This window comes from Oryza brachyantha, chromosome 3 (assembly GCF_000231095.2).
Source record: "Oryza brachyantha chromosome 3, ObraRS2, whole genome shotgun sequence".
Lineage (NCBI taxonomy): Eukaryota > Viridiplantae > Streptophyta > Magnoliopsida > Poales > Poaceae > Oryza > Oryza brachyantha.
This window is the reverse complement of record NC_023165.2, coordinates 22138043-22163792: the sequence shown is the minus strand read 5'-3', so window position 1 is coordinate 22163792 and position 25750 is coordinate 22138043. Positions and strand designations below refer to the sequence as shown.

Below are 25750 nucleotides of genomic sequence, written 5' to 3'. Positions count from 1 at the left end.
TAAGATTTTTTTAAAAAAAATTAGCCATCATATATACATGTGGATATATCATATAGACTAGTACAAACTAATAGCTTTAGTTGGCTTTATACAAATAAATATCTAATTACTATAAATATATTCTATTATTATGATAGAAGATCATATTTGACAATCTATATTAAATAAAATAGGTCATCAACTCATCATAAATAACATGAGTCTTTAGTTTTACTACCATGGTTTTACTTTATTTTTCCCAAATTCAATAAATTTAAATTTAGAATTAAAAATACAAAGTTGTCTCTTAAAATCACAAATTAATATTTTACTATTCAAGTCTAAAATAAAACAAGAAGGTAATATTACTGCACTACATGTATTTTTTTAGTAAGATACCACATTTAAAAATAAAAATCTGGTAAATGAATTGGGATAATATGTATGGGCATAAAGTATGTGTTAGTATGGAACTTTTTTCTGAAATTATCCAAATAACTACCATGCAAATATCCAGAGTTTTCGACCGAGACCTATTTCCACCATATACTGGCCTTATCGTATCTGTTTCTAAAAAAAATATCTTCAAGAGGTGTCTAAAATTGATCATATAAATTGAATTTTGAGAATTAGGTTATAAAGCATATCTCAAAACAGTTTTCTAAGTTTATCACCAATATTTATGTATACTTAAAATCAGCTCTCTCATATACTAAGTTTAGGTCAGAAATATGTATTCCTAATACAAATTATTCAATTTCAGGCCTCTTTTGGAGGAGATGGTAATTTTTTATGCCTATTTTTTTGAATGGACTTAATACAAAGGTTTTGGAAGTTACTCTTGAATATGCTCTTAGGTTCGTGCCTACTATACCAGGGTGTTTGTTTGGTTTTATCGTATTATTAGCTAAAGCTTTGTTTGGTTTGCTGCTAAAGTTACCAAGTTCATTGGTGTTTCGGACAACCAAATTAGTACTACAAAGAAAACAAAACAAAAAATTATTTGTTCTTTTTGAAAACCATATATTTGTATGAAATCATAAAAAATGGCCGGATGTGTCGTATCTTGGCACTCATTATGGCACTTATAAAGGGTTTCTATTGTCGTCTCTATCGTTACATGCTCCCTAACGTAGAAGAGAGATACGATAGATGCTCCCTAATGTAGAAGAGAGATACGATAGATGAGAGAAAATGAGTTGTTTTGTATGAAGTCAGTAAAACATCAACTCTTTAAGCATAAAACGAGAAGACAACCAGAAAATATGTTTTATACGTGTACTAGCCGACCAGATGGAATACGAACGAGAAATTAATTAGTCAGCTTGAGATATTGTACTTTATATGAGAAATTTTTTTTCGCTAGCGTAGCTTGAGATAGAGCCCGATAGGCTCTGTCATTGAACATACCCTTATGTCCCATAATAAGTGATTTTCTGAAATTCAAATTTGTCCCGTAAAAAGTATATTTGTGGAGTTATTTGCCAAATCAATCATCTCATATTCAAATCTCTATCTATTTTACCCCTACATACCTCTCATCCATTCAATCTCCTTATTTAATGAGAGGGTATTTAAGTCAATTTTTTCCCGTGACTAATTTGTCCCTGCGATGCTAAAAAATCACTTATATTGGGATGGATGGAGTACTAAACTGAGCTAAATAATTTGGCAATGCCAATTTTGCTGGCTGCAATGCAAACAGATACTCCATTTTTCTGGTGTATGCTTATAGCCGACATTTAAATTTTTAATCTTAAATTTAGAGTTGATTTTGGGATTTTTTTTACCGAAGTTTATTTTCTAACATTGGGTTCTAGACCACTAAGAATACATATATATAATTTGTATCAATAAATTATTTTTTGTTTATAAATATGTCGTTTGCTTTTTTTCAATGAAACATCAAAACAATCACCCCCAGAATAGTACTAGTACCCTTGGAAAAAGTTAAGCGAGATTAACTGCTCTTAGAGCAACTCCATCAGCTTCCTACGGGTTTCTAAATTTTACCAATTTATCATATCCTGTGTTTCTAAATTTTATCAATTTATCATATTCTCTATATTCTCTCGTTTACGCGCATATACGGTAGTCCACTTGTCATCCACGAATACGGCGTTTCTCGTTTCGGTGGAGTCCCGGCGTCACTGCCCCGTCGGCCGCGCCGCGCCCCCGCGCCGCCCGTGCGTGCGTGGAAGAGCACGTGTAACATGTTACGCACGTACCGTCGCGCGGCGGGGAGGCCGACGCCGGCGGGTAGCAGTTGAAGTCGCCGGAACGGAACGCGTGGGCGACGGTGTCCTCGGCCTCGGCGGCCGTGCGGAACTCCGGGAACTCCGAGATCGTCCACGCTGGTGCTGATCTTGTACCGCACTGCCCAGATGCTCATCTTGTCCCCCGCCGCCGCCCCTCGTGGGGAACTCCACTCCCTGCCACCTGCACCGTCCTCGTCCTTGTCGCGCGGTGGTGGTGGTTGTGGCCGTTGCTCGCCGCCGTCGATGCCATGCTTGGTCAATTAATTAGCTAGGTAGCTCTGTGTGCGTTAATTAAGTTCGGTGGTTCCAATCGAGAGTAGCATCGATCCCGGCGTGGCTGGCATGGCGTGGGGCGGGGCGACGAGAGTGACGGCGATCTGATGCGATTTTCAACCGTTTTGATGACTAAATCTATTTTTGGCAAGTAAAATATCCCTAACTGTTGAAGATAAAATATTTTTTTCTTTTGCCATATTGTCTACCAACTTGCTAAAACACCAGATTTGAAAAACAAAATTTAAGTAACTGTTGGAGTAACTGTTGGAGTTGCTCTTAGGAAAAAAAGTTAAGCGAAAACTACTTGCTATATGTCACCAGAAAGTTTTCAGATTTCTTTCATGTTACCAATGGCACATAAATAATTTCCTCTTAGTGCATCCCAGAAGTCATAATCCTTTACCAAAACGTAAACATCTCCAAATAAGAGTACAGGTTAGGACTAACCAAAACTACCGGCCAAGATAAACATTGAAGTTGTACGCCTCAAGAGAACAAGAGGACAAGGATGAGGCCTTTCATGAGTGTGAGTTAGCAGTCGAGAATTGCAAGTAGAAGAAGTTGTATGCCTCAACTACTTCCATATACCACATTGCTTCACGGTCAGGCTGAGCAGAGAGATCGACCAGCTTATGCACCTGCACCAATCAAGTTCAAAGTCGTTAAAAGTACGATGATGATGAGTCCTTAATGTCTAAAGTGTCGTGCAGGTCTCAAGGCTGAAGCCCAACAACAGAGCTTGAACCTTTCATGAACCTTTCAAGTTTCTAGTTCCGTTACGTTTGTGGGACATCCATCGTAGTGACAACTAACACTCGCCAAGATATGTTCGCCAAGGCCAAACCCAAGCAAAGTTCTTCTAGATGAAAAATGTGAACCGACAAAATGAGCCACCATCTTCTCCTTGTTTTTCCATGTCACTCGAGTAGAAGACCGTGGTTAGTACTTCCTTTATCTCCAAAAGACTTCCCTTTTAACCTACCACGTGCCATCATTACCCTTCACTTTTCTAAATCTCACTGCATATGTCATCTTTACCAAACTCCAATGTAACAAATGTTAAAAAATGAAGTCTTCTGAGATAAACAAAAGAAGCTAGAAATGAACTCTTTTTGGAACGGAAGAAATATACTTAATACATGTAGGAACAAGCCTTCCACATGATTTCAGTAGCTATTGTAAGCATGTCACGAGATCAGATAATACATGGTTCAGCAAAGAAGACCATGGCAAGAGGATCACAGATTGCATCTTGCCAAACCTGTCATTCTGCTGAAACCTTGCAACTGTTGTCATCACCATGCTGATAGGTCAAAGTCAAACATAGTAGTTTCTACTGGTTATTTCCCTAAAATTTAAGTAACCAAGATTTGTTATACAAATTAACTATTCAGTATGAAGTTAATTCAAGTCTCTGGAACCGACACCAACTTTGACAGTCTAATGTTGGCCAAAATTCAGAAAGATTATCTCAAATGTAGTAGCTCCAAATGCAGCACAGAAAAGTAGTATTCAAAGCATTTCTTGTTCCTTCAACGTGTTCAGAATGTCAGGTGAAGTTTCATATCACGCATTAAACCTAATGGAACTTTCTAAAACAAATAATGTTTTCATGGTTTCCGCTATGGTTGTCACTTGAACACAAACAATAAACAGAAAGGCATAAACCAAAGATTTGCATCAAGACTCCTTTAACTATTAAATTGTCTCTTTGATAAACATGAATACATCATGAAGATGGCAATTGTCTAGAAATTGAACATAGAGGGTGTTGGGAACAAAAGGATAACCGTTACATATGGTAAGCTGAATAAACTAATTTGAAAGAGATATGGAAATGCGTCCCCTTTTTTCTTATGGAAATCTGAAAGAGTAATATATTTAAAGAAGAGTTGGGAAAATGTGTCAAATAAGATTTTGATAAATGGCTCCAACAATCTGATATGGACAGATACCAAGCATAATGATACAATATTTTATTCCTGTGATACCAAAGAAGTTGAAGTAATATGATCCAGGACGAATCAAGGGTCTTCTTCTGATCAGCATCACCAAATGTAGGTTAATTAACTCTAATTTCGCACCATTATCACTATGTTCATGTGATCACACAGAATATCTTGCTTTTCAACTCGTTCTTACTCCCAAAGCTACAGAATCTAGAGGTTGAAAGCTCCAATGAGGGAGACCGCTAGGATTGATTAGTATTTTTTTGACAAGTTAAATCTAGGACTTTAGTTTCTCTTTTCCTTTCTTTCTAATCATTTAACCAAGCCATGCTTAAACTACAAATGTGGGCTAAGTTTGAACTTTGAAACACTGTATGACAGAAATACCAGAATAAAGAAATAGCAAACAAAGAACCTCTAGTGTCTGTATGGAAAGAAATATGCATGTGAGAATTGAGAAGGTAGGGACGCATAACGAATGAGCAAAGTAAACTAGAACCTTAATCACCGGCCGATTGGCCTTAGGCAGAGAGTCCTTTCCACTATATGACCCAAGAACCATCACATACATGCCTACACAATAAAATAGGGCCATCCAATTAGATTAAATGAATCAGGATCCAGGAAAAGAACAAAAATGGCTATAGGTATACCGTATACAGCACAGAGTAAAATGCTAAATGATGTGCAAAATATCAAGTATTCTGCTCCACTTTGCCAGTAGATATGGGAGTAGAGGACTAACAACTTAACGAGTATCAACTTGGCGAGTCTGGTGGGTGTGGCATACCAATTGGATGGCAGTACCATATGGCAGATTAGCAGTCAAGCATGAATCACAAATTACTGTGAGCAATATACTCATTATGGTTTTTAATGTTTGGCGCGGTTGACTTTTAGACTCATGGTAGACTATTTGTCTTATCCAAAAAAAATTATGCAATTATTATTTATTTTATTGTGATTTGTTTTATCATTACAAATACTTTAAACATGACTTGTATCTTTACATATTTACACCAAACTTTTTGAATAAGGGTCAAATGTATGTATAATAAGTCAACAGCGCCGGAGGGAGTACTTGTAAACCAACAACATTCTCATAAATAACCAATGCTGCTCCATCTAAAGATAAGCATGCCTTGAGAAAAGTTAGGTTTCATGGCCGCCTAATGGGGGAACTGGTGATATCACTCTGTCACATATGAATCGCACGATACAACTGAAGTTATTGATCAAGAACAGCACAGCACAGCAATACGAGCATTTTGACGATTCCGAACAAAGGGGGCGTCGCGAGCAAAGAACAAACCTTCTTGCCATGGCTGGCCCTCGGCTTCCTTGGGCGTGAGCGTGATCTCGGCGACACAGGAGCCATCATCCAGAAGAAGGAGCCCGGCGCCGACGCGGTAGTCCGCCAGCACCACGACGCCCTGTCTGCCGCTGCAAGCCGTCAGGGAAAGATGGAGCGAGGTGATGAGGCAAAAAAATTTTTGGGGGGAGAACGTGCGGGGGGACCTGGAGCCAAACGCGCTGGAAGCGGATGCCGTAGAGCATCTGGGCTTGGGAGGCGCCGTCAGACTCCGAGGAGGGGGCCTCGGTGGCGCCGGCAAGCTGGCACCCGAAGAGCTTCAGCGCCGCGAGGCTGTAGTCCATGTTGCTCCGCTTCTGCGGCGGCGGCGGCGGCGCCGCCCCCGCGTCGCCGCCAGGTTGAGGACCGGATCCCTCCATTGGTGCGGCCTCTCTGCCTCTCGGGTTTCGTTTTGAACACGCGGTTAACTTGCCATGTAATACAGCCACCACTGCTAAAAAAAAAGTGGTTTCGCTTCAATAACACTCCATTAAATCTCTTCATTAAAAGTAATAATATTTGTTTTGCTATTTTTTATATTTAGATTAATTTTTGCCTTTCCTCTCTATGCGTCGGACGAAATTGCCCCTAGGCTAAGAGCTATTGCACTCTTGCCTTGACTCCAGCTGTTGCGGCAGACACGGTGTAGGAGAGGGCACGAGTAGCGAGGGGCTGCGACGTGGAAGGGAGCAGTGCGGACGAGGGCAGGAGCAGTGGAGGTGACGACACTTGCGGCGGTTGGGCTGCAACGTGGGTGACGACACAAGCACGACACCGATGGTCCGACGCGCGATGAGAAGAGACCTAAATTAATCCGAACGTAAAAAAGATAACAAATGTTATCCATCGGTTGAGGGTGGCATTCTAATGAAGCCAACATTTTAAGAGTGGTATAATGTTAAATTTATCGGCCGTAAATTTTCTTTAGTCTTCTCTGTCCATATGGTAACTAGCTCTTTATCATTAATACATGACATACTTATCTTTCTTACTTAGTTTCTTGGTTTTTATGCCTAAACCGACCATAAGTTTACAATCCGCTTATCCTCTCGCTACTCCCCTCTCTTATTCATCTTAACATTTAGTCGGGTCTGCTATTATACTTATTCTTAGGACTAATCAATAATCATAGTTGGGCCTTTGAACTGGCCTAATTAAGAGAAGCTCGGATGGGCCTAAGGCCCAGCTAAGGGAAAGACCTTGTAGTGCGATCAGCGAGAAGAACGGCCCGGTTAAAAGCCCGAGAAATTTCTTGCGAGTGGGGTTGAACAACCACACCGGCGTCACTGTTCACCGGCAGAAGAAGCCCCAAACCCAAGACCGCGTCGCCGTCGCCGGCGCACGCGACCTGCGCTCCTCCCTTGCCACACCTCGTCTCGCCCACCACCACGCCAGCTCCAATGGCGCCCGGCCCCACCTCCCCGGAAGCAGAAGCCCGCGCGGTGGGTGGCGGAGCGGGGAAGGAGGACGAAGCCGCGGCCTCGCCCACCACCCTCACCGCCGACCACGCATCGCTGGGCCCCGTCTCCTCTCCAGAAGAATGCGCGCGAGGTGTGGACGGGGAAGCGGCGCGGGAGGATGGAGCCGCATCCTCGCCATGGCTCCCCGCCTCGCCCGACACCGACACCACTGACTACGCTCGGTTGGACTTGGACGAAGTCGGCGAAGCGGAGCAGGAAGGCCACGCGTCATTGCCATGTGAAGAGAAGGAAGCGAAGGAACTGAGAGAACACGAAGAGGATTGTGACGCGGACGACGAGGCGGAGGAGGAGGAGGAGGATGACGAGGAGGCCCCGACGCACCTCCCCCTCGCGCCCTCGTCGGAATCGGAGGTACATTCGCTTGCCTCCTCGCTTCCTCGCGCCCCCTCTGTCCCTCCTACCCGTTTTCCACTGCAGTGCGGCGAGAGTCTCAGCCTGCGTCTTGTTTCACTGTATCGGTCTGGTGGGCATTTCGTCGAGCACTTGGTGTCCTCCTCACTCTCATTCAAGTGTTGTCATGGGGAGTATGTTACCAACTTAGCATTTACAGTTGAATACTTATATCATCTTTGCATGCTCAAAATCCTGTTATGTAAGGAAGTGTTCCTTGTGAATGCAAAGGTTCAATCCACGATTAAGCAAATGTTCCTTGTGAATGTGAAAGTTCAATCCACGATTCCGTATTGTTCTACAAATTTTTAGTGAGAGTGCATTAGGAGTTTTTGTTTCATCTTATAGTTGAATTATCAGAAAGGACTGCTGGAGATGTTTAATCGGTTTTCTATGCTTTATTCATGTCCTGTCTCCTTGTAATTATCTGCAGTTACCTGATGATACGTCAACATTTGATCCCAGCTTCACCATCTCTCTCATAAGGAAGCTTGTTCCGTCGGGACCAGATGTGGATAAAGAGTTCATGTGCAATTTACTTCCAGAGATTTTATTTTTCAACTAAAGTTCTCAAAAAGTGAAAGTTGTGTGTTAGACAACAAGCTGATTTTGTTATTAGCTGCTAACATCTGATACCATGCAAAAACAGTGTGAATCAGGGACAGGCAGAAGAAAAGGATACTAGTAGTTCTGATGGTGGGAAACCAACACAGCCTGATGACAATGATCTTTGGGACGAGGAAGGTGGCAAGCTGTGGGACCTTTCAGCTATTGAATCTCAGGCAAAACTTATGGTACTTATGTCGATACTTGAGACAGTGTGATACAAGTTGATAACCACACATTTAAGTTATATGTTGAGATATTCTGTATGATTATTGATTATGAGTGCCAGCTTTTTTAAATGCCTCAATCCCAATAGCATGCTGGCATCAATGAACATTTAAATAGGAAGATTGATATCTTGTACTAGGAACTGTTACCTATTAAGATAAATTACTTACAAGAATACCTATTAAGATAAATTACTTACAAGAAAGCCTTTTATGATCTTAGGCAGGCATGTACTATTTATAAAGGATTGTGCTACTGTGATGTTGAGAAAACCCGAAACTCAACCCACTACACCCATCGAACACAATTTCATGTAATAGGTTTGTTAAGACATATATAATTCAAAAGTGCTAGTACTAGAAGATTCATCTTGCTTGAAGCAGTGAATCATCAACTAAGTTCTAAGATTTGCTGAAATTACTGCTTGCACCATTATTGAATACTTGCACTGTTGTATTGTAAGCCTTTGAGTTCATTCGCTGCTGCTAGGTGCTAACTATGCAAATCTTTATTTGTTGTAGGTTAACAACCTTGTACTTGAAGTGCTTTTGGCAAACCTTCATGTGAGACAATCTCTTCGAGCGAAGGTGAAGTGGAATTTCCTTCTATTTCTACTGCTGCCTTCACATTCTTGCTAACCATATCTTAAAAGTCTTGCTTCTCTGAATTTGATCTCCACAGGAAATCTGTATTGGGATCCTAGGAAACTTAGCTTGTCATAAATCTCTGGCCGATGCAATCACTTCGCATAATGGATTAATTGCAACTGTTGTGAATCAATTATTTCTTAATGACTCTGCTTGCCTTACTGAAACATTCAGGTTAGTATTCATGGAATATGTTGAGTATGCGGGTGAATATGTAGTGGAAACCACCATATAAAAGTTTCCATAAAGGTTTCCAAAAGTATAAGAAAAATCTTACATATATGAGATAACTTGTAGACAAAGTTGAGTTTGATCTAAAAATTTTGTGTGGCTTTCTAGTATCACATCATAACCTTTCCTGTATGTGAGATTTTTATTGAAAAATTGTTGGAAACTTTTATGGGTTGGTTTCCACAGTTCGCACTACATATTTACCTGTGATGCACGACCTATGCTAATTAAGATTATCTACATAAAACTTTCGTATTTGCTCTAACTAGATTAAAAACACTAAGCGCACTATTGTCCCTTTGACTCGTTTAACAAATTGTAAAGCATTGAACGTGTAGTGCCATGGCATGTTCTCATATTTAAATATTATTTGCTATATGGTGTATGCTTACAACATATGTTGCATGCAGAGTTGCAGGCATAGTCATACATTACACATATAGAGCCTCACTGTTTTAGTGGATTGTATATTAAAAATGCTTGAATATACAGTTGCCCTGTAGAGAAAAGTACTAAAATGTAAGTGTTTATTTAGCGCTTTGTAAGTAATATTTTTTTTTAAAAAAGAAAGAGTACAGAGAAAGGAAAGGTCTGCTTTGCTTTTTTGATTTCTTATTATGCACCTCTTTTTCCTCAATACACATTCATATTATTTTTAACTTCTTTTTTTTAGTATCTTTGTATATAGGCTATCATGACATGTGTTGGAACAAGAGTTCTGTCCTGAGGTTTATTAGTTGTGCTGTCATAGTTACACAGTCTATTTGTACACAGGTTGTTGAGCACCATTTTTCAGAGCAATGCATCTATGTCATGGGCTGAAGCTCTTTTACCTGATGAAATTCTTTCACGTATTATATGGATAATTGGAAACACAGTGAATTCTACCTTATTTCATAAGGTGAAGTACTTGTCTAACCATTCAATTTGATTCTAGTAAGTTTAGTAACTTGTATTGCCTTAGCTTGATTTGACATATTAGGATGATTTGTCTAATTGATGTTATTTCTAATAATTGTTACTTTTATATTAACCTTCTTTTACAAATGACCGTTAGTTAGATGTATTTGCATGGTTTGTTCTTTTTTGGTTGATCTTATTATGATCCATTATCAAGAAGGGTGCTCTGGTGCTATGTAATGCAAGCCAACTTTTGTTGATTATTCCATGTAGAGCCACTGTCAATGTAATGACCAAACCTCGAGGACATCCAAACAATTTCATGATTGCCCTTCTGTTAGAATGAGTTCTTGGTTTTTTTCATCACTATTGTCAACTTACAATTTCATGATTGCCCTTCTGTTAGAATGAGTTCTTGTTTTTTCATCATTATTGGCAACTTTGACCTTACCTGTGAGGCTGTGATCTCATGTTTTCCATGAGTGTACAGACACTGAAGATGTTATTTCAAACCTTTAAATGATTTTAGACTCCATCCAAAAATCTGTTATGCACTTACATATTTGATTAGTATTACTTTAATATATTATGTGAAAAAGATCCTTATATGGTAAACTTGTTGTTTGGCTGAAATCATTTGCCCAACTTATGTCATTATCCTTTGAATCCTTATATGCTAAAATTTGTGATTATTTCCTTTGTAAATTATTGGGTGCAGACCTTGGAGTTTCTGTCGGCTCTCGTTGATGACCAAGATGTGATTACCATTCTTATTGAGCCCTTGATAAAAGTGGGTTTAGTTGACTGTTCTATTAGTTTGCTACTAACTGAGCTTGAAAAATCAATGGATGGAAATAATCTGAACAGGTATGGTGATTGGTGAATACTCTTTCTGTGAATTGATGTCTGAACTAACTTCGAGATTGCAAAACTGTACGATTCATATATAGTTATCTACATTTTGTTTCACTGAAACCCTACATTTTGAACCATTCTATTTCTGGGTATCCTTAAGAAGTTAAGATTCTACCATGCCATTTTAGGCAATTTTCTTTAGTTGAAACAAGAAGTTAAGAACTGATGACTATCAATCTAGTGAGGCTAATCAAACATTTGAACTTGTAGTCTATTTACACTATAAAGCATACAACATATCCTCTTGCTATAAATCTGATGCACAACGTAGGTCTTTAAATGCCATCTGAGACACATGCAGTTGATGTTCGCTGACTTTTTTTCTTAGTCTGTATTCATTAATTAGGAATTATGGCATAATCATCTTTCCTTCTAATTGCCTCCTTTGGGTTTCAACTTTGAATGAACAGTCTAAGACAGGAATGGAGTATCTTACCTTTTTGCACAATTTCAGGTCAGATTCTCTTGATTCAATCTTTCGCCTTATTGAGGAACTATCCGCCATAGACAACTGTTCAAAAATAATGTCATCAAATGACCAACTGATTAAAGCTCTAAACAGTGTAGTCAAGTTACCGGATAAATTTGAGGTGAGCATGATGCTACTAACAGTTTGTTCATTTGATTAGAGGATGTCCCAATTCAACATCTCGTACAGTAGTTCCCTGCTTACCAAATAGTTTTAGTCCCATTTAACATCATGTGCAGTTGTCCCTGCTTACTGATTAGTTTTAGTCCGTTGTGCTAATTTATACAACTCTTAAGGTATGCAGCTGTGGATTAAACCATGAAATATATCTTTTAAGAATATTTTTGCTTTTTGAATATATTTTGGGATCATAGTCAGGCAGATCAGATTAGTGAATGTGAGTCATCCCAACAGCCTCAGTCTTAACCTAGGATTTTATTACCTGATAATTTATGCAGATTAGATATATAGTTCTGTTCTAGGTGATCATTTTTTTTTGATGGTGGAAGTTTTATTGAACTCAATCAATTTCATCAATTTTATTGTTTTGAGAACACTTCCGGCCTCTGCATTCCAGGTGATCATACTGATCGTTTTATATGTTCACAAACTGTGCTTCAGGTTGAGGACTATTGCGCTTCTGTGTTGATCATATTAGCCAATGTTTTGTCTGATGGGGAACATCTCACGCCTATTCTGTCTGATGGTATGCCACTTTTTTGCTGAGCAATAATTCTTGAGCAAATGCGACTTGAAAGCATGACTCTGTCAAGAGATATACAACGATGTGTTCTGTTCATTGTTTCAGATTTACCCTTACTGGAGGGCCTATTTGACATTCTTCCATTGGTCTCTGATGATAATGAAGCTCGAAATGCATTTTGGTGTATCTTGACACGTTTACTGGAACAAGTACACACACAAGAATCTGTCGTGAACTCTTCAAAAGTCGAGCAGTTTGTGTCTATCTTCTTGGCTAAGTTCACCCCCATCAAAGATGACATCGAAACACATGGGATTCAAACAGAAGCTGATTCTTCAGTTGAGGGTGTTTCTTTGAAGAATGGGCTATGCACATCTGTATCCTTTATAAGAAAATATAATCCTGATACCATCATGCCCTTCATGGAGATAAATGCATTTAAGCTTAATATCATTGCTTTTCCTATGCTACAAAATTTTGTAACAGCTCAGGGCAATGTGCAACATCACGAAAAGATGGATTGCGGATAAGTCGTCCTTGGGCAAAGAAGACGCTTCACTGACTGACAGCTCCATTAAAAGTGCTAGGGAACTGCTGAATTTCTGCCGGTCTGCAATGGGCACTACTGACCTGTGAAGCTTGCAACACGAAGGTTTTGCTGTAGAGGGCAACTACATACGTGAAAACCTACTAGGAGTTTTGATGTATAGGCGTATAGCACGAGATCTTCCCAAGGCCTGTTAAAACCCACTAGGAGTTTTGCTGTAGAGGATTACAAATTTACAATGATGCATAAATGATAGATCACCAATTGCTGAAGTAGATCGCAACTCACGTGGTTCTGCCAATTTACATTGCATTGGTCGAGAATTTACTTCGCAACTTGCGTTGTTACTGGAATGCTTGTGATGTAATGAACGTGTATAAAATGGTAGCATACTATGGCACAGTGCCAATGGTTTCGTATCAACCCTACTGCTTTTGACTTAACGAGATGCTGGCAAACCTATTCTGTTATGTGAGGTAATACGCCGCCACGATTATTGATGCAAAAAATGAGTTCATGCAACCCCATCGTGGTTCGGAGGTTAACACTATAAACAACTGTCTCTGTGTCGGAATATAATTATTTTTAGATTGTTTATCAGGGATTAAGGTTAAGAATAAAAGACTATAACGCCTCTTTATAAAAGAAATAAGTTATAAGAATATGCGAAAATAAAATATGAAGAATTTTAAATAAGAAGTGTTTGACGAAATAAGTAGGTGTTGCTGCGTGGAAGTGGACGAAAATGGTTGATTCTCAGTGCAAGGAACATATGTCAAGCATCAAGATACTGTTGCTTATCCGATATTTGTGATTTGCCTTTTCTGGAATTATCCCTTGTGTCTGGTAAATGCCTAATTGGTATCTGCAGGGTACCTTGAGAAGTTGCCCCAAGGCAAACGTTGAATCTTTTGTGGTTGCAACCGAGTAGGTTCATTTTTAATTATCATCAAAATAATATTATTGCATAGTTATTCTTATACATTCCCGAGCTGACAATATTTTCATACTCTTAGAGCGGGTACAATAACAGGTTATAAGTTAGATATAAACATATTTTAAGAAGATAAGAGATAAAAAAGAAGAATAGTGAGCTACAGATTTATAGCCGGTTGTGACACAAACTTCAAGATACATTTTATGTATGACAAGTGAGACATAGTAGTATATATTTTGTAGGTAATTGACTATTAGATTGACTATAAATGAATTGGAGCTAGCAGTTCGCTGTACTATTGAACTGACTCTTAGAGCAATGCTTCTGGCTCTTAGAACTAATTCGTGAGACAAATCTATTGAGCATAATTAATTCATGATTAGCTTATGCGATGCTATAGTAAACATGCGCTAATTATGAATTAATTAGGCTTAAAAAATTTGTCACACGAATTAGCTCACATTTCTGTTATTAGTTTTATAATTAGTCTACGTTTAATATTTATAATAAATATCCAAACATCTGATATGACATCGGCTAAAAAAATTTAGCCCCATCTAAACAACCCTTAGGGCCTCTTTGGTTTATATGATTTTCAAAAGAAAAAATAGAGGAATTAAATTATTTTTTCTAAAAATCCTATAAAATTTCTATGATCCGAAGAAGCCCTTAATATATCGGCTAATGGCTTCCGTTTTCCATTTTGCTCTGTGAATGCCTCTATCATTGGCCTTGCCATGGTCACGGATGGGATGATGCCATGATGACCTCGTGGCCAAAGAAAAAGAAGCCCCTGTGATGATGCGACAGTGCATGTTGGATTATGAAATCCTTTGGGAGAAAGAAAGCATCCTCTCACAGGGAGCTCGTGCTATGGTTGATGATGGCTCGCTGCTAACGCCTCAATATTTACCATTGTCAATTTATTATGTACTTGAATGGTTTTTTAATGAAAAACTGTACATATTTAGAAGTGCTGTATGTAGTAACACTATAAGCCCTCTATCCCTACTGTTATGGTAATGATGACAGAGAATCTGTCATTATCACCACCCACATCACCAACTTCTTGTCTTTTTATCTATACTCTATTTCTAAAAGAAAAATAATGGTGGATTTCATATATTAACCGTTTGGACTAACTCTACTTATTATGAGAAGAAAAAAACTGTGAAATTAATAGATGCATATGTCAATAACAAATATACGTAACAATTAAAATACAACACATAAAAAGTAATGTTAATAATATCTTATGATATTTTTTAAAATTAAATCTCGTTGCAGCGTACAGCAAGTGTGCTAGTACACATAACAAAAAAAATCTAATTATGGGAACTGATATTTACTGTAAGCAAACAACAATAGTCAAACAACAATAATGGTGCCAGTCTGCCGCCGCCACCACCACTAACTCCTTGTTTTTTTATCTATACTCTATTTTTTAAAAGAAAATTGTTAATGATGGTCACCCCCAACTACTTGTTTTTTATCTATACTACTATAAACATTAGTAAACCACCAACTCTTTGTTTTTTATCTATACTCTTTTTTAAAAAAATAATGGTAGATTTCATATATAATTGTTCGCACTAACTTTTACTTATTATGAGGAAAAGAACCGTGAGATTAATAGATCCATATGTCAATAACAAATATATGTAACAATTAAAATATGACACATAAAAAATAATGTTAATAACATCTTATGATATTTTTTAAAATTAAATCCTGTTGCAACGCACGGACAGTGTGCTCGTACACATAACATTAGAAAATCTAATTATGAGAGCTGATATTTATCGTAAGCAAACGATAATAGTCAAAACTCGAATGGTAAAATTAACAATGACGTGAAAAAAATTACAAACTCAGATAATCAAAAGCAATCTAGCAAATGGCAGGAATGTGTCAGCTGATGTAGACATGAGAGATTAACATATTAATTGATTATACTCTTATCGGATCATGATGATGGACTTTGGGATCATTCCTCGAATTATACTCATGGCTTCGCCGATGTGGCTGTCGCCTTTCTATCCGTGCGCGATAAATACGAGAGATTTTCTGATTTTTTAAGTTATTTGACGATATAAATGATAAAAACTTATAATAAAATTAAAATTCTATTTTAGAACGGTGAGAAGATATTTTTTTTAAAATATTATAGAAAAATTTCTATTTTAATTTATTTTTTAAAAAATATATTCGAAAAGCGCAAAAACATCCCCGTAAATCTGAGAAAAAACCGGGAAAAAAAACGAAGCAGCGGTTAGGTTACAAATCTCGAAGCGAAAACCATCGTCACCTAAGCCCGTCCACACGCCAGTGGCCAGCTTGGCGGCGAGGGACGACGACCCCCACGAGCGGTGGACGCGCCCATCTCCTCCCTCTCCCCTCCTCATCGCCTCCTCTCCGGCCATGTCGGTGCCGCCCGCCGGCCACCGCCAGGTTCCTTCTCCTTCCACTTCCTCTCCACCCCCAGGGCAGTCCTCCTCTTCCTCCGTCTCGCTCTCCCGGGGGACTGATTCGTTTTTTCCCCCCTCTCCTTCGCTTTTTGTGGGGAGCCGTAGGTGTCGCTGAGGGGGTCGAGCGCGAGGGAGATCACCCGCGACGCGCTGCTGCAGAAGGTGTCCGAGGAGCGCCAGCTCCGCAGCCACCTCCGCCGCGCCGCCGCCGCCGCCCTCTCCATCCAGGTACCTTACCTGCCGTCGCCGTAACGACGCGCCTCTCCTCTCCGCAGCCACCTTACCTACCCTACCCACCGCCCTACCGCCCATTTGTTATAAACTCGATCGATTCGTGTTGTGCTCCGTTTGTGTGTGTTAGAATTTAGAAGCAATACCTCTGGAGATTGTGTGGAAATGGGTTTGATTTGTCTGAACTATTGATTTATGGAGAATTTTTTGGGAGGGTTGATTTAATTATTGATCTGAGAGCAGCAGATGCTAGGATGGACAGCTGGGTTTGTATAGACTGTTTGGTGATTATGATGCATGTCGATCTAAATGTAAGTGCTGCTATCGTTGAAATTTGAGAGTTTGCTTCAGGTTTAAGCATGAGGGAGTGATCTAACATGTACGTAAATATCGAGAAGCCCATAATTACTCAATGTCTTTCTAATTCAATATCAAATTCCTGCAAAAATGTTGAGAATCTTTGGCTGTCATTTATATGTGGGTATGAGAACTGCAAAAATGATGGATGGTTAAAACATAAAAGTAGGGTAGAAGTATGTTCCTTGTTGTGGACTTGTGGTTGGATCGGCAGGACGCATTTGGTGCTACAGTTGTCTGTGAGGCGGGTGAATCATTTATGGATACTAGACATGTTGATAAGTTGATTAGTGGCTTGATGTGTAATGTATTTCAGTTTGTGTTTGCAACTTTGTATGACCTTGCTACATTAGGGACGGGAGTTTCAATTTGATGTGAACCTGTGAAGAGGTTGTGATAATCTCCTGTCTTAGTAGGTAGTCTTAACTCGCAATAGATGTGCAAATGGCCAAATCAAATGGATTAACTATTGCAGGTTCAAGACTTCAAACTAGGTCAGACATTGGTAATTATGGTGTATCCTTGTTCTAATTTTTTGTCCGCATTTCCCTCTTTGAAAACAGTACTAGAAGTTATCTAACAATAAACTTGATGCCCTTGCAAGCTGAAGTACTTAAAATGTCATGAACTCATCATTATTGATCAACGTGTTTGGAGATCAGCTGGTCGATTGGTGTCTTTTTTTCTTTTCATAGACACAACCTCAGACAGTAGAATCTTTTAGTATCTCCATGCTAATCCACTATATTATTTTTCCTGTGTGTGGGTCTCTGCTTACATTAAGCTTAATGGATAGCATAAATTGTTGTTATTGATCACGATAAATATACATCCAAAGTAGACATAAAGGCCCAGTCCTTGTATGTGGCCTAGATTTCTGTTGTACTAATGTCAAACTACTCTATTGTTGCACTTACACACTTATATAAGTGATGGTTTTGTTCTTTGCTTTATTGTGCCAGCGAGTTTGGAGAAGGTACTTAGTCGTAAGAATTGTTTCAGAACAGCTCCATGAAGAGTGGGAAGTATTAATAGACCAGTCTGCCATTAATCTGACAAAACAATGGATATCAAGCATGATGCTTAGACCATTTCTTTTCTTCATTACTCAACCATCAAGCTGGTATAAGGGACAACAGGACAAGGCTTTAAACTCAATTTCTGCATGCTTCAAAATCATCTTGGATAGCATAAACTCAATGGGTATGCCTTTTTAACAATCAACGTTTTATTTTACCCATTCCTCTATTTGTGGCTAACTCGAATATTTTATTCATGTAATATTTATTCCTTCTGTTGCAAGGATTATAATCCTTTATATTATTCAAGCCTTGCATGGCGTTGGCCTATCTGTCAGTTGTAGGATGGAATTATGGACTCAACAGAAAAAAACCTGCAGTACAGATGGGATAAACAGATGTTTGTTTTGATATATATTTGTACTGTTCGATTGAGCAGTGCAATATGGAAATAATATTACAGTAACTTTTGTCATGAGCCTTTTGATTCACTGAGCTGGCACAACTGATTAATCTCTTGTTGAGAATGTATAGATGTTATAGGCCAGATTACCTTTACAAGTCACTTTAATGAATTTAATAGATTTTGTATCAACTTTTTTAATCTCACAGTTAATCCCATAGTCTAATTGACATTATGTTGGTGAGGCATGGGGTGGAGAGTAGCTTCTAAATATTACTTGTACTATTTTAAGAAAATTAAGTTCTTTGAATTTGAATTTAAAGTGTATGCCCAACTTTGGTAGACGAAAAGCATGAATTGTTCATGCTCAAGAACAGAAGCATGAAGTGGGTCTACATTATGCAACCCTGGTTAATAATGGACAGATGCATCCTGAGCTAGAGATGAAACCCAAGTCAAACCACATGAACCACGAGAAAAAAGGGGAAAAAAAATACTGCTACCTTTTGATACTCTCCACTCTCCAGGCCTTCAAGTCTTTTTTTTTTAATTTGTCTCATCCCTATGTCACTTTTGGCCAATCATGCTTTCATTTAACCATTACACCTTCCTTTTCAACTGACATGTATCTTTCTTTTGTAGATGCAAGCAAAAATTTATGTTCCTTTGCTGTGGGCACACCAGAAGAGAGGTCTATTTGGCTTTATCAGGCAAAAAGGTTGATTTCACTGTGCTCATTCATTCTTGCCAGGTGTGACCATTCTTGCTGCAAGGATGGAAAGATGGTTCAAATTACGTCCACTGCTATGAGGTTGGCTGTGTCTTTAACTGATTGCAGAACGTGGAAAAAATTTCTAAGTTTGGATACTAAAGCTGCTGATGCATCAGTGGACAATTTGATTGACTTTATTGGTGCAAGCCAGAGTGGTACATATAGCTGTCTTAGGAGATATATAACTCATCTTGGTTCTCTTGGTTCCTTGGACAAGAAAAATTCTTCAATCTCCGCAGATGATCACTTCCTGGTTACTGCTAGTGCAGTCACTATTGCACTACGGCCTTTCCATTCTATAAGAGCAGGGAGGGGTTCTGATCTAAATGGTGCTTCAAAGGAATACTTTACACTTATACTCACAATTCCAGATCTTTGCAAACGCTTGCCATCTCTGTTGTTGCCTGCTATAAAGCACATCAATATACTACAACCATCCCTAGATATTTTACTGGTAAGAGTTTTAAGAATTTGATATGGACAGATCACTTATTGCATTTTGTATACTGTAGCATTTATTTGCTGTGGAAGCCTTGAATCTCTTAGGAGCCAGAGCTTCAACAGATAGTCTTTTGCTGCTGATGTGATAATTCTGCATTATAATTTATCAACTATTTTTTCAAATTATAATTAACTTGTTAAAAGCAGGCATTTATTAGGTATGTTTGGTCAATGTACTACTCTGTGTATTGATGTACCATCATAGGAGACTGATTTTAGCCCTGTTTTTGTTTGAAATTTTATCAGGTCGCTAGTTCAATAGTAAATGAATCTGTATAAGATCATAAAATTTTATAATGTCATGTCGTAATTATCTCCAAGTTCTTAAGCCTAGGATTTCTACAGTCCCAATATATCTTTCTGGCATCTAAATATATAACAGGCGTTTTGTAGAGGAAAAAGAGTTGATTCCATGGTATTTGTGGATTTGGAGTGAACGCCAGCATACTTATTCTTGTAGGGGGCAACAATTTGATTTAATAAATTTAGATGGCATGCAATTCTTTTAATATTGATGTACTGTGAGTGCGAAACTGATCAAGGCATGGCAGGTGGTAGCAGATTTCCAAGGACAAAATATTTGAAGAAATAGCTAAATTGGAGAAGTCAGAGGTTTCTAGCGGTGGTTCCAGTATCATTCCCTACTGTGGCTGGGCTCTTGGAAATATTGTTACTTTAGCTACAGAGCATGATGATCTGTCCAATTTAGGGTGCTTTGTTCAAGGGCTAGATTGTTGCCTATATGTTGATGCAGTTAACTGTGTTTCCCAAAGCTTACTGAAGTTTTTTGAGGAAAGCAAGGAAGTACTTCATTGTTTCAGTGATAGTGCTGATAGATCTTTCATCAAGGAAAATGATACCAGTGACAGCTGCAACAGAACACTCTTTATGGACCTTCTGAAGCCAATTTACCAGCAGTGGCACCTCAGGAAACTTTTAGCATTGACAAAGGGAGATGCTTTGTGCAAGAGGCAAAATAATCATGACCCAGTTACACAGACCCATTCTCGTAGCCTCAATTTGCTGGATGTTGTATGCTTTTACTATCACATGCTCCGAATTTTCTCTTTACTGAACCCATCTATTGGTTCATTACCTATTCTCAACATGCTCTCGTTCACCCCTGGGTTTCTTGTTGATTTATGGGGGACATTAGAAATATCTATTTTTGGACAAGATATTCATAAATCACAAGAACCGAAATATGATAAAGAATCGGCTGCAAGTAGTTCAGGTGAACAAGTATCCTCCATGAGGCAAAGAAGGAATTTCAAGGACACATCAAACAAGTGGTCAAATGTGTTCCAGAAGATTACAGGAAAATCAAACGATGCAGAGGATACCAATTTGGTTGATAGTTCTTTAAATTCCGAGCACAGTGTTGAAGCATTAATTTTATGGGATATTGAAGCCATGAGACAAGGATCTGAGTGTATTGGAAAGGATTTAATGCAAATGTTGTATCTGTTTTGTGCTACGTATGGACACCTATTGCTTGTGCTAGATGATATTGAGTTCTACGAGAAGCAGGTAAGATTTGCTCGCACCCACTCCTTACCTCAACCTGCCGCCTTTTCTATGCATATATCGGTCATGTGTACTGCCTTCTCTGAATCCACAGGTTCCTTTTACCCTGGAGCAGCAACGGAAGATTACATCTTCACTCAATACATTTGTATACAGTACTTACATTCAGAATGGTGGAAGCAGCAGCAAACCACTTATAGATGTAACTGTGAGATGTCTTAATCTATTATATGAAAGGGACAGCAGGCACAAGTTTTGTCCTGTCTCTCTGTGGCTGGCACCTGCTAGGCATGGCCGAATTCCAATTGCAGCAGCTGCAAGAGCCCATGAGGCAGCATTTGCTACACTGCCAGGAAATCACTTTTCTGGAATTCCTATCCGGAGCTCTGTACTTACTACAATACCACATGTGTATCCATTTGAGGAAAGGTACCAACTTTATTTAGGTCTTGAAAAAAAATCTTAATAACTCATTACTGTGCCATAGATGTTTGATTATTGCCCCATGTGGCTACTTTCATACACCATTTGTAGATCTAACAGTGGTACTTGCATTTTATCCATTACAGAGTGTTATTTGTTGTTAACAGATTTAATTGCTTTCACTCAGAGTGCAGATGTTTAGAGAATTTATTGAATTAGACAAAGCATCCCGAAGAGTTACCGGAGAAGTATCTGGGCCAGGTCCAGGATCTATTGAGATAGTTATTCGTCGAGGTCACATTGTTGAAGATGGATATAGGCAATTGAACTGTCTTGGATCAAAACTGAAATCTTGCATTCATGTGTCGTTTGTCAGTGAATGTGGCCTTCCTGAAGCTGGTTTAGACTATGGTGGTTTATCAAAGGAGTTCTTGACAGATCTGTCTAAAGCTGCCTTCAGTCCAGAGTATGCATACTGTGAAAAATTTAGCCCTTTGATATTTCAATTTCCCACTGCTGAATGTTTCTTATCTGTTCCTTTTTTTTTTCAAAGCCTTTTTTATCTGTTTTCATTGACTTGTTTTCTATCCCCTCCTGACAGATACGGGCTCTTTTCACAAGCATCAGCATCTGATAGTAGTTTAATTCCAAGCAATTCTGCTAAACTTTTGGATAATGGCATTGATATGATTGAATTTCTTGGCCGAGTTGTTGGCAAAGCGCTTTATGAAGGAATTCTATTGGACTATTGTTTTTCACCAGTATTTGTGCAGAAACTTCTAGGGCGCTATAGTTTTTTGGATGAACTATCAACTCTTGATTCTGAGCTTTATAGAAGTCTAATGCAACTCAAGGTACTGTTGTTTTTTAAAATCCTTTTTGAAAGAAAAAGGATTCTATTGTAATCTTGTTCTAGACAAGAACCCAGTTGGATTATTATAGCTTATGGAAATGTGCTATTGAAAGTAGCAATTATTCTTAGGAAGGGTATCTGTTCAACTTAACATATCTGTTTCTTCTGTATGTTAGCATGCCTTTCTTGTATATTGATGGATATGAATTGTGGTTTGGCCATTGCTGCTGTGCCTATTTGTCTCAATCTCAAAACATCGCCCATTATTTATGCTCAAGATATGTGGTTAATTTTGGCTCTATGACTCAAATAGGATTTTAACCTTTATAAATCTTTGTGGTCTCTGTTGACTGATGCTTTACCAAGCATATAACTTTTAAACTTAAGGTCTGAGCATTTGAGATTGGCCGTTATGTAGGATCTTATTGGGATTCCATTTGACCACATATGATATTTAGTTTCATCGTTTGCATACCTTTATTGTAGGATCATATGGAGGCTCTATTTTTATGTAATCTTTTTGACATGTAACAGTATAGTGCCTTTCTGATCTTGTGATTTTTTGTGCTCAAACTGTCCTTTCCATGATACAGCACTATGAAGGGGATGTTGAGGACCTATGTTTAGATTTCACTGTGACTGAAGAGTTGGGTGGTAGAAGAATTGTCCATGAACTGAGGCCTGGTGGTAAAAATATCTCAGTTACAAATGAAAATAAACTGCACTATGTTCACGCTATAGCAGACTACAAGCTCAATCGTCAGGTTTGTTACTCGGTTCATTTTCTTATATGTTTTAAAGGCCATTGTTCTTTGTCTGTAAGAGTCCTGATGATAATCACCACAATCCCATGTAGATACTGCCTTTTGCAAATGCATTCTACAGAGGACTCAGTGATCTCATTTCACCATCTTGGCTGAGCTTGTTTAATGCAAATGAATTTAATCAGGTAACTCCGTCCTTTATAAATATTGAAACCGACCTTTTTCATTTATAGATGATGCTGTAAATGGATATAAAATATCCTGAAGTCAAACTACGAACTTGAAGATTTGAATATTCTGAAGTCCACATGATGATATTTAAGTTTGAAAATTTGATCTGTTCAGCAGAGATTCCAAACTGAACAGGTGTATGCGCTGATGCAAATGACAATCAATTCACGCATGCAATAGAAACAAACTAATTTACTCAGCCGAAAACCCAATTATGCCACGTAAATATCGACAAACCCAAGCATACTATATGGCTGACATGCAGTTCCTCCTATTTCTGCTACCAGCTATTAGCTTGCATTTGCTATATGCTGTAGAAGTGTAGACTATACAGTTTCATCTGCACTTTTCGAAATACTGCTGATGTATGATATGATTATCCATACAGCTACTTTCAGGTGGATTACAGGATTTTGACGTCGATGATCTGCGGAACAACACCAAGTATACTGGTGGTTATACTGAGTCAAGTCGAACCGTCAAACTCTTCTGGGAGGTATTATATTCATCTGAATTGGATCTTTTTTTTTCCATAATGCTGTCAGAAACTTCAAGTGCAAAATTATAGTTAGGTAAAACATATATAAATGTGGATATCAGTTGATCAGCTTGACTTCCAAGAGAGATGCAAACACGTCAGATTTGGAGATTGTTTAGTTGATTTGTTCTATCGTACTTGTGGTGAGGACTGAGGACAACAGTCTGTCTTGACGATTGGCATTCTTGCTGACAATTGGTATTGTTCTAGATGTAGAAATGAATTTATTCCATGATCTCTGGAACAGTTATCATGCTGAGCTGCTGAAGGCTTAAAGCAGCTCTCCCATGTTTTTTTTTTCTTTGGTTTTTTAATATATATTTTTTTTATCATTTTTTGTAAAAGAGGATCTCCATAGTCCAGACTATTTGCTTGTAGTGTATCTGTGTATGCGCTCCTCACTTGTTTGTCAAATATGATGATTTTCTTTTGTGGTTATATATAGGGATAGGCAAGGTCGACCCATTGGTAATAGTTGGCCCATTTTAGCTTAACTAAATAAACTAAATTTTATTTTTGGACCCCCAGTCCATTTAATTAAATTAAAATAGGCCAAGTATTACACATGGGTCGACTAGCACCCATCCCTTATATAGCAGCCATTTGGTCTTGCTCTTTAGTGCTTGTTGTTATTTGATAAATAACTAGTTTTGCTGATTGAAAATAAGCAAAATTTAATACTCGTGAAGGCTGAAGAAGAATGATCTCAATAACATGTTGGGCATTGGAACGTGCAGGTTATCAAAGGATTTAAGCCAACGGAACGTTGCATGCTACTGAAGTTTGTCACAAGCTGTTCCCGGGCACCATTACTTGGATTCAAGTATTTGCAGCCTTCTTTCACAATCCATAAGGTTTGTCTGTCATAGTCCTATGTGTCCATTGATTGTTTTATTCTGCCCATTGTTTGATTTGTTAATGTTCTGTCGTTTTGCCTAGGTTCCATGTGATGTAACACTTTGGGCTACAATTGGAGGCCAGGACGTGGATCGTCTTCCATCTGCTTCCACATGCTACAACACACTCAAGGTAAAATTATACGATATTGCTTTTATCTCTGGACCTTGGAACTATGATATTTTTTCTGACATAATTCGTCATCTCACACTTCTAATTTCTTGTAATATATCTGCCCATCGAGCATCGATGTTAGCTTGCTGCATTTCATCTGACCTGCTCTATTCATCTTATTACCTTTCAGCTTCCAACATACAAACGGTCAAGTACACTGAGGAGCAAACTGCTGTATGCGATTAGCTCAAATACTGGGTTTGAACTGTCATAGAGGTAAGAACATTTTGCGGTCGTCATGTTTTTCTGTGGATAGAGTAACAGGATTAGGTTTGGCACGCAAATTGAGTGCCGTAGCCAAGACAATGCGCTTGTAATTGGTATCTGCACTGCAATAAATTTAGCTGCCTATTCCGAACATCGTTTTTGGAGGTAGGACATAGTTGATAACCAGTGTATTCGCATTGATTATTTATATTAGAAAAAGTCCATTTATTCTTGGACTATTTCACCAGAGCACTTAACCACCCAAACCATTTTATTTTGGCTCGTTTTACAACTATTGAAAAATGTTCACTTTACTCTCTAATGCAGCTTCTCTCTCTCTCTCTCTCTCTCTCTGTTTTGTTTTTTGTTCTCTTTTTAAGTCATAGCTTGCACCAAAATTTGGTAGCATGATAGATGCACTATAACTTAGTCTTACTTTTTTTTTTAAAAAAAAGAAAAACCTCACAGTAAATATAGGTTCAAAGCACTTAAGATTGATTTAAACATCAATATTTTAA

The 25750-nt window shown here is 38.4% G+C and overlaps 3 protein-coding genes across 4 annotated transcripts; 2 read left to right on the top strand and 1 right to left on the bottom strand.

The window, feature by feature from the left end:
• Positions 1-2831: 2831 nt before the first annotated feature.
• LOC102714163 lies at positions 2832-6216 on the bottom strand. The gene is made up of 4 exons (XM_006650352.2): positions 5981-6216; positions 5775-5895; positions 4962-5035; positions 2832-3151 (listed from the first exon to the last, which is right to left on the bottom strand). The coding sequence occupies exons 1-4, from the start codon at positions 6191-6193 to the stop codon at positions 3032-3034; spliced, it is 528 nt and encodes a 175-aa protein (XP_006650415.1). The 5' UTR covers positions 6194-6216; the 3' UTR covers positions 2832-3031.
• Positions 6217-7088: 872 nt separating this feature from the next.
• LOC102720510 (protein SAAL1) lies at positions 7089-13406 on the top strand. Of its 2 annotated transcripts, none has more exons than XM_006651632.3 (11): positions 7089-7645; positions 8118-8212; positions 8334-8478; positions 9040-9105; positions 9200-9339; positions 10171-10297; positions 11015-11163; positions 11666-11801; positions 12302-12386; positions 12489-12760; positions 12870-13406. In XM_006651632.3, exons 1-11 carry the CDS (start codon positions 7214-7216, stop codon positions 13017-13019), a joined length of 1797 nt encoding a protein of 598 aa, XP_006651695.1. In that variant the 5' UTR covers positions 7089-7213; the 3' UTR covers positions 13020-13406. The 2 variants fall into 2 exon arrangements, with proteins under 2 accessions (XP_006651695.1, XP_015690307.1); XM_015834821.2 differs by having other exon boundaries at positions 7498-7645; positions 8150-8212.
• A 2788-nt stretch (positions 13407-16194) lies between these two features.
• Positions 16195-25539, top strand: LOC102713886 (E3 ubiquitin-protein ligase UPL7). The gene is made up of 14 exons (XM_040521918.1): positions 16195-16318; positions 16441-16563; positions 17886-18126; positions 18988-19571; positions 20180-21148; positions 21240-21574; positions 21756-22034; positions 22170-22422; positions 23015-23185; positions 23278-23370; positions 23805-23912; positions 24692-24808; positions 24894-24983; positions 25156-25539. Exons 1-14 carry the CDS (start codon positions 16289-16291, stop codon positions 25237-25239), a joined length of 3477 nt encoding a protein of 1158 aa, XP_040377852.1. The 5' UTR covers positions 16195-16288; the 3' UTR covers positions 25240-25539.
• The last annotated feature ends 211 nt before the right edge of the window (positions 25540-25750 follow it).

Bases quoted from the DNA above. Each gene is read 5' to 3' on its own strand.
- LOC102714163 (XM_006650352.2), bottom strand. From the start codon at position 6,193: ATGGAGGGATCCGGTCCTCAACCTGGCGGCGACGCGGGGGCGGCGCCG. The intron at 5,896-5,980 runs GTCCCCCCGCAC...AGCGGCAGACAG, and splicing joins TCCAGCGCGTTTGGCTCCAG to GGCGTCGTGGTGCTGGCGGA. The intron at 3,152-4,961 runs GTTCTAGTTTAC...TGATTGGTGCAG, and splicing joins CCAATCGGCCGGTGATTAAG to GTGCATAAGCTGGTCGATCT.
- LOC102720510 (XM_006651632.3), top strand. From the start codon at position 7,214: ATGGCGCCCGGCCCCACCTCCCCGGAAGCAGAAGCCCGCGCGGTGGGT. The intron at 8,213-8,333 runs GTGCAATTTACT...ATGCAAAAACAG, and splicing joins GATGTGGATAAAGAGTTCAT to TGTGAATCAGGGACAGGCAG. The intron at 11,802-12,301 runs GTGAGCATGATG...ACTGTGCTTCAG, and splicing joins AGTTACCGGATAAATTTGAG to GTTGAGGACTATTGCGCTTC.
- LOC102713886 (XM_040521918.1), top strand. From the start codon at position 16,289: ATGTCGGTGCCGCCCGCCGGCCACCGCCAG. The intron at 23,186-23,277 runs GTTTGTTACTCG...AATCCCATGTAG, and splicing joins ACTACAAGCTCAATCGTCAG to ATACTGCCTTTTGCAAATGC. The intron at 23,371-23,804 runs GTAACTCCGTCC...TTATCCATACAG, and splicing joins ATGCAAATGAATTTAATCAG to CTACTTTCAGGTGGATTACA.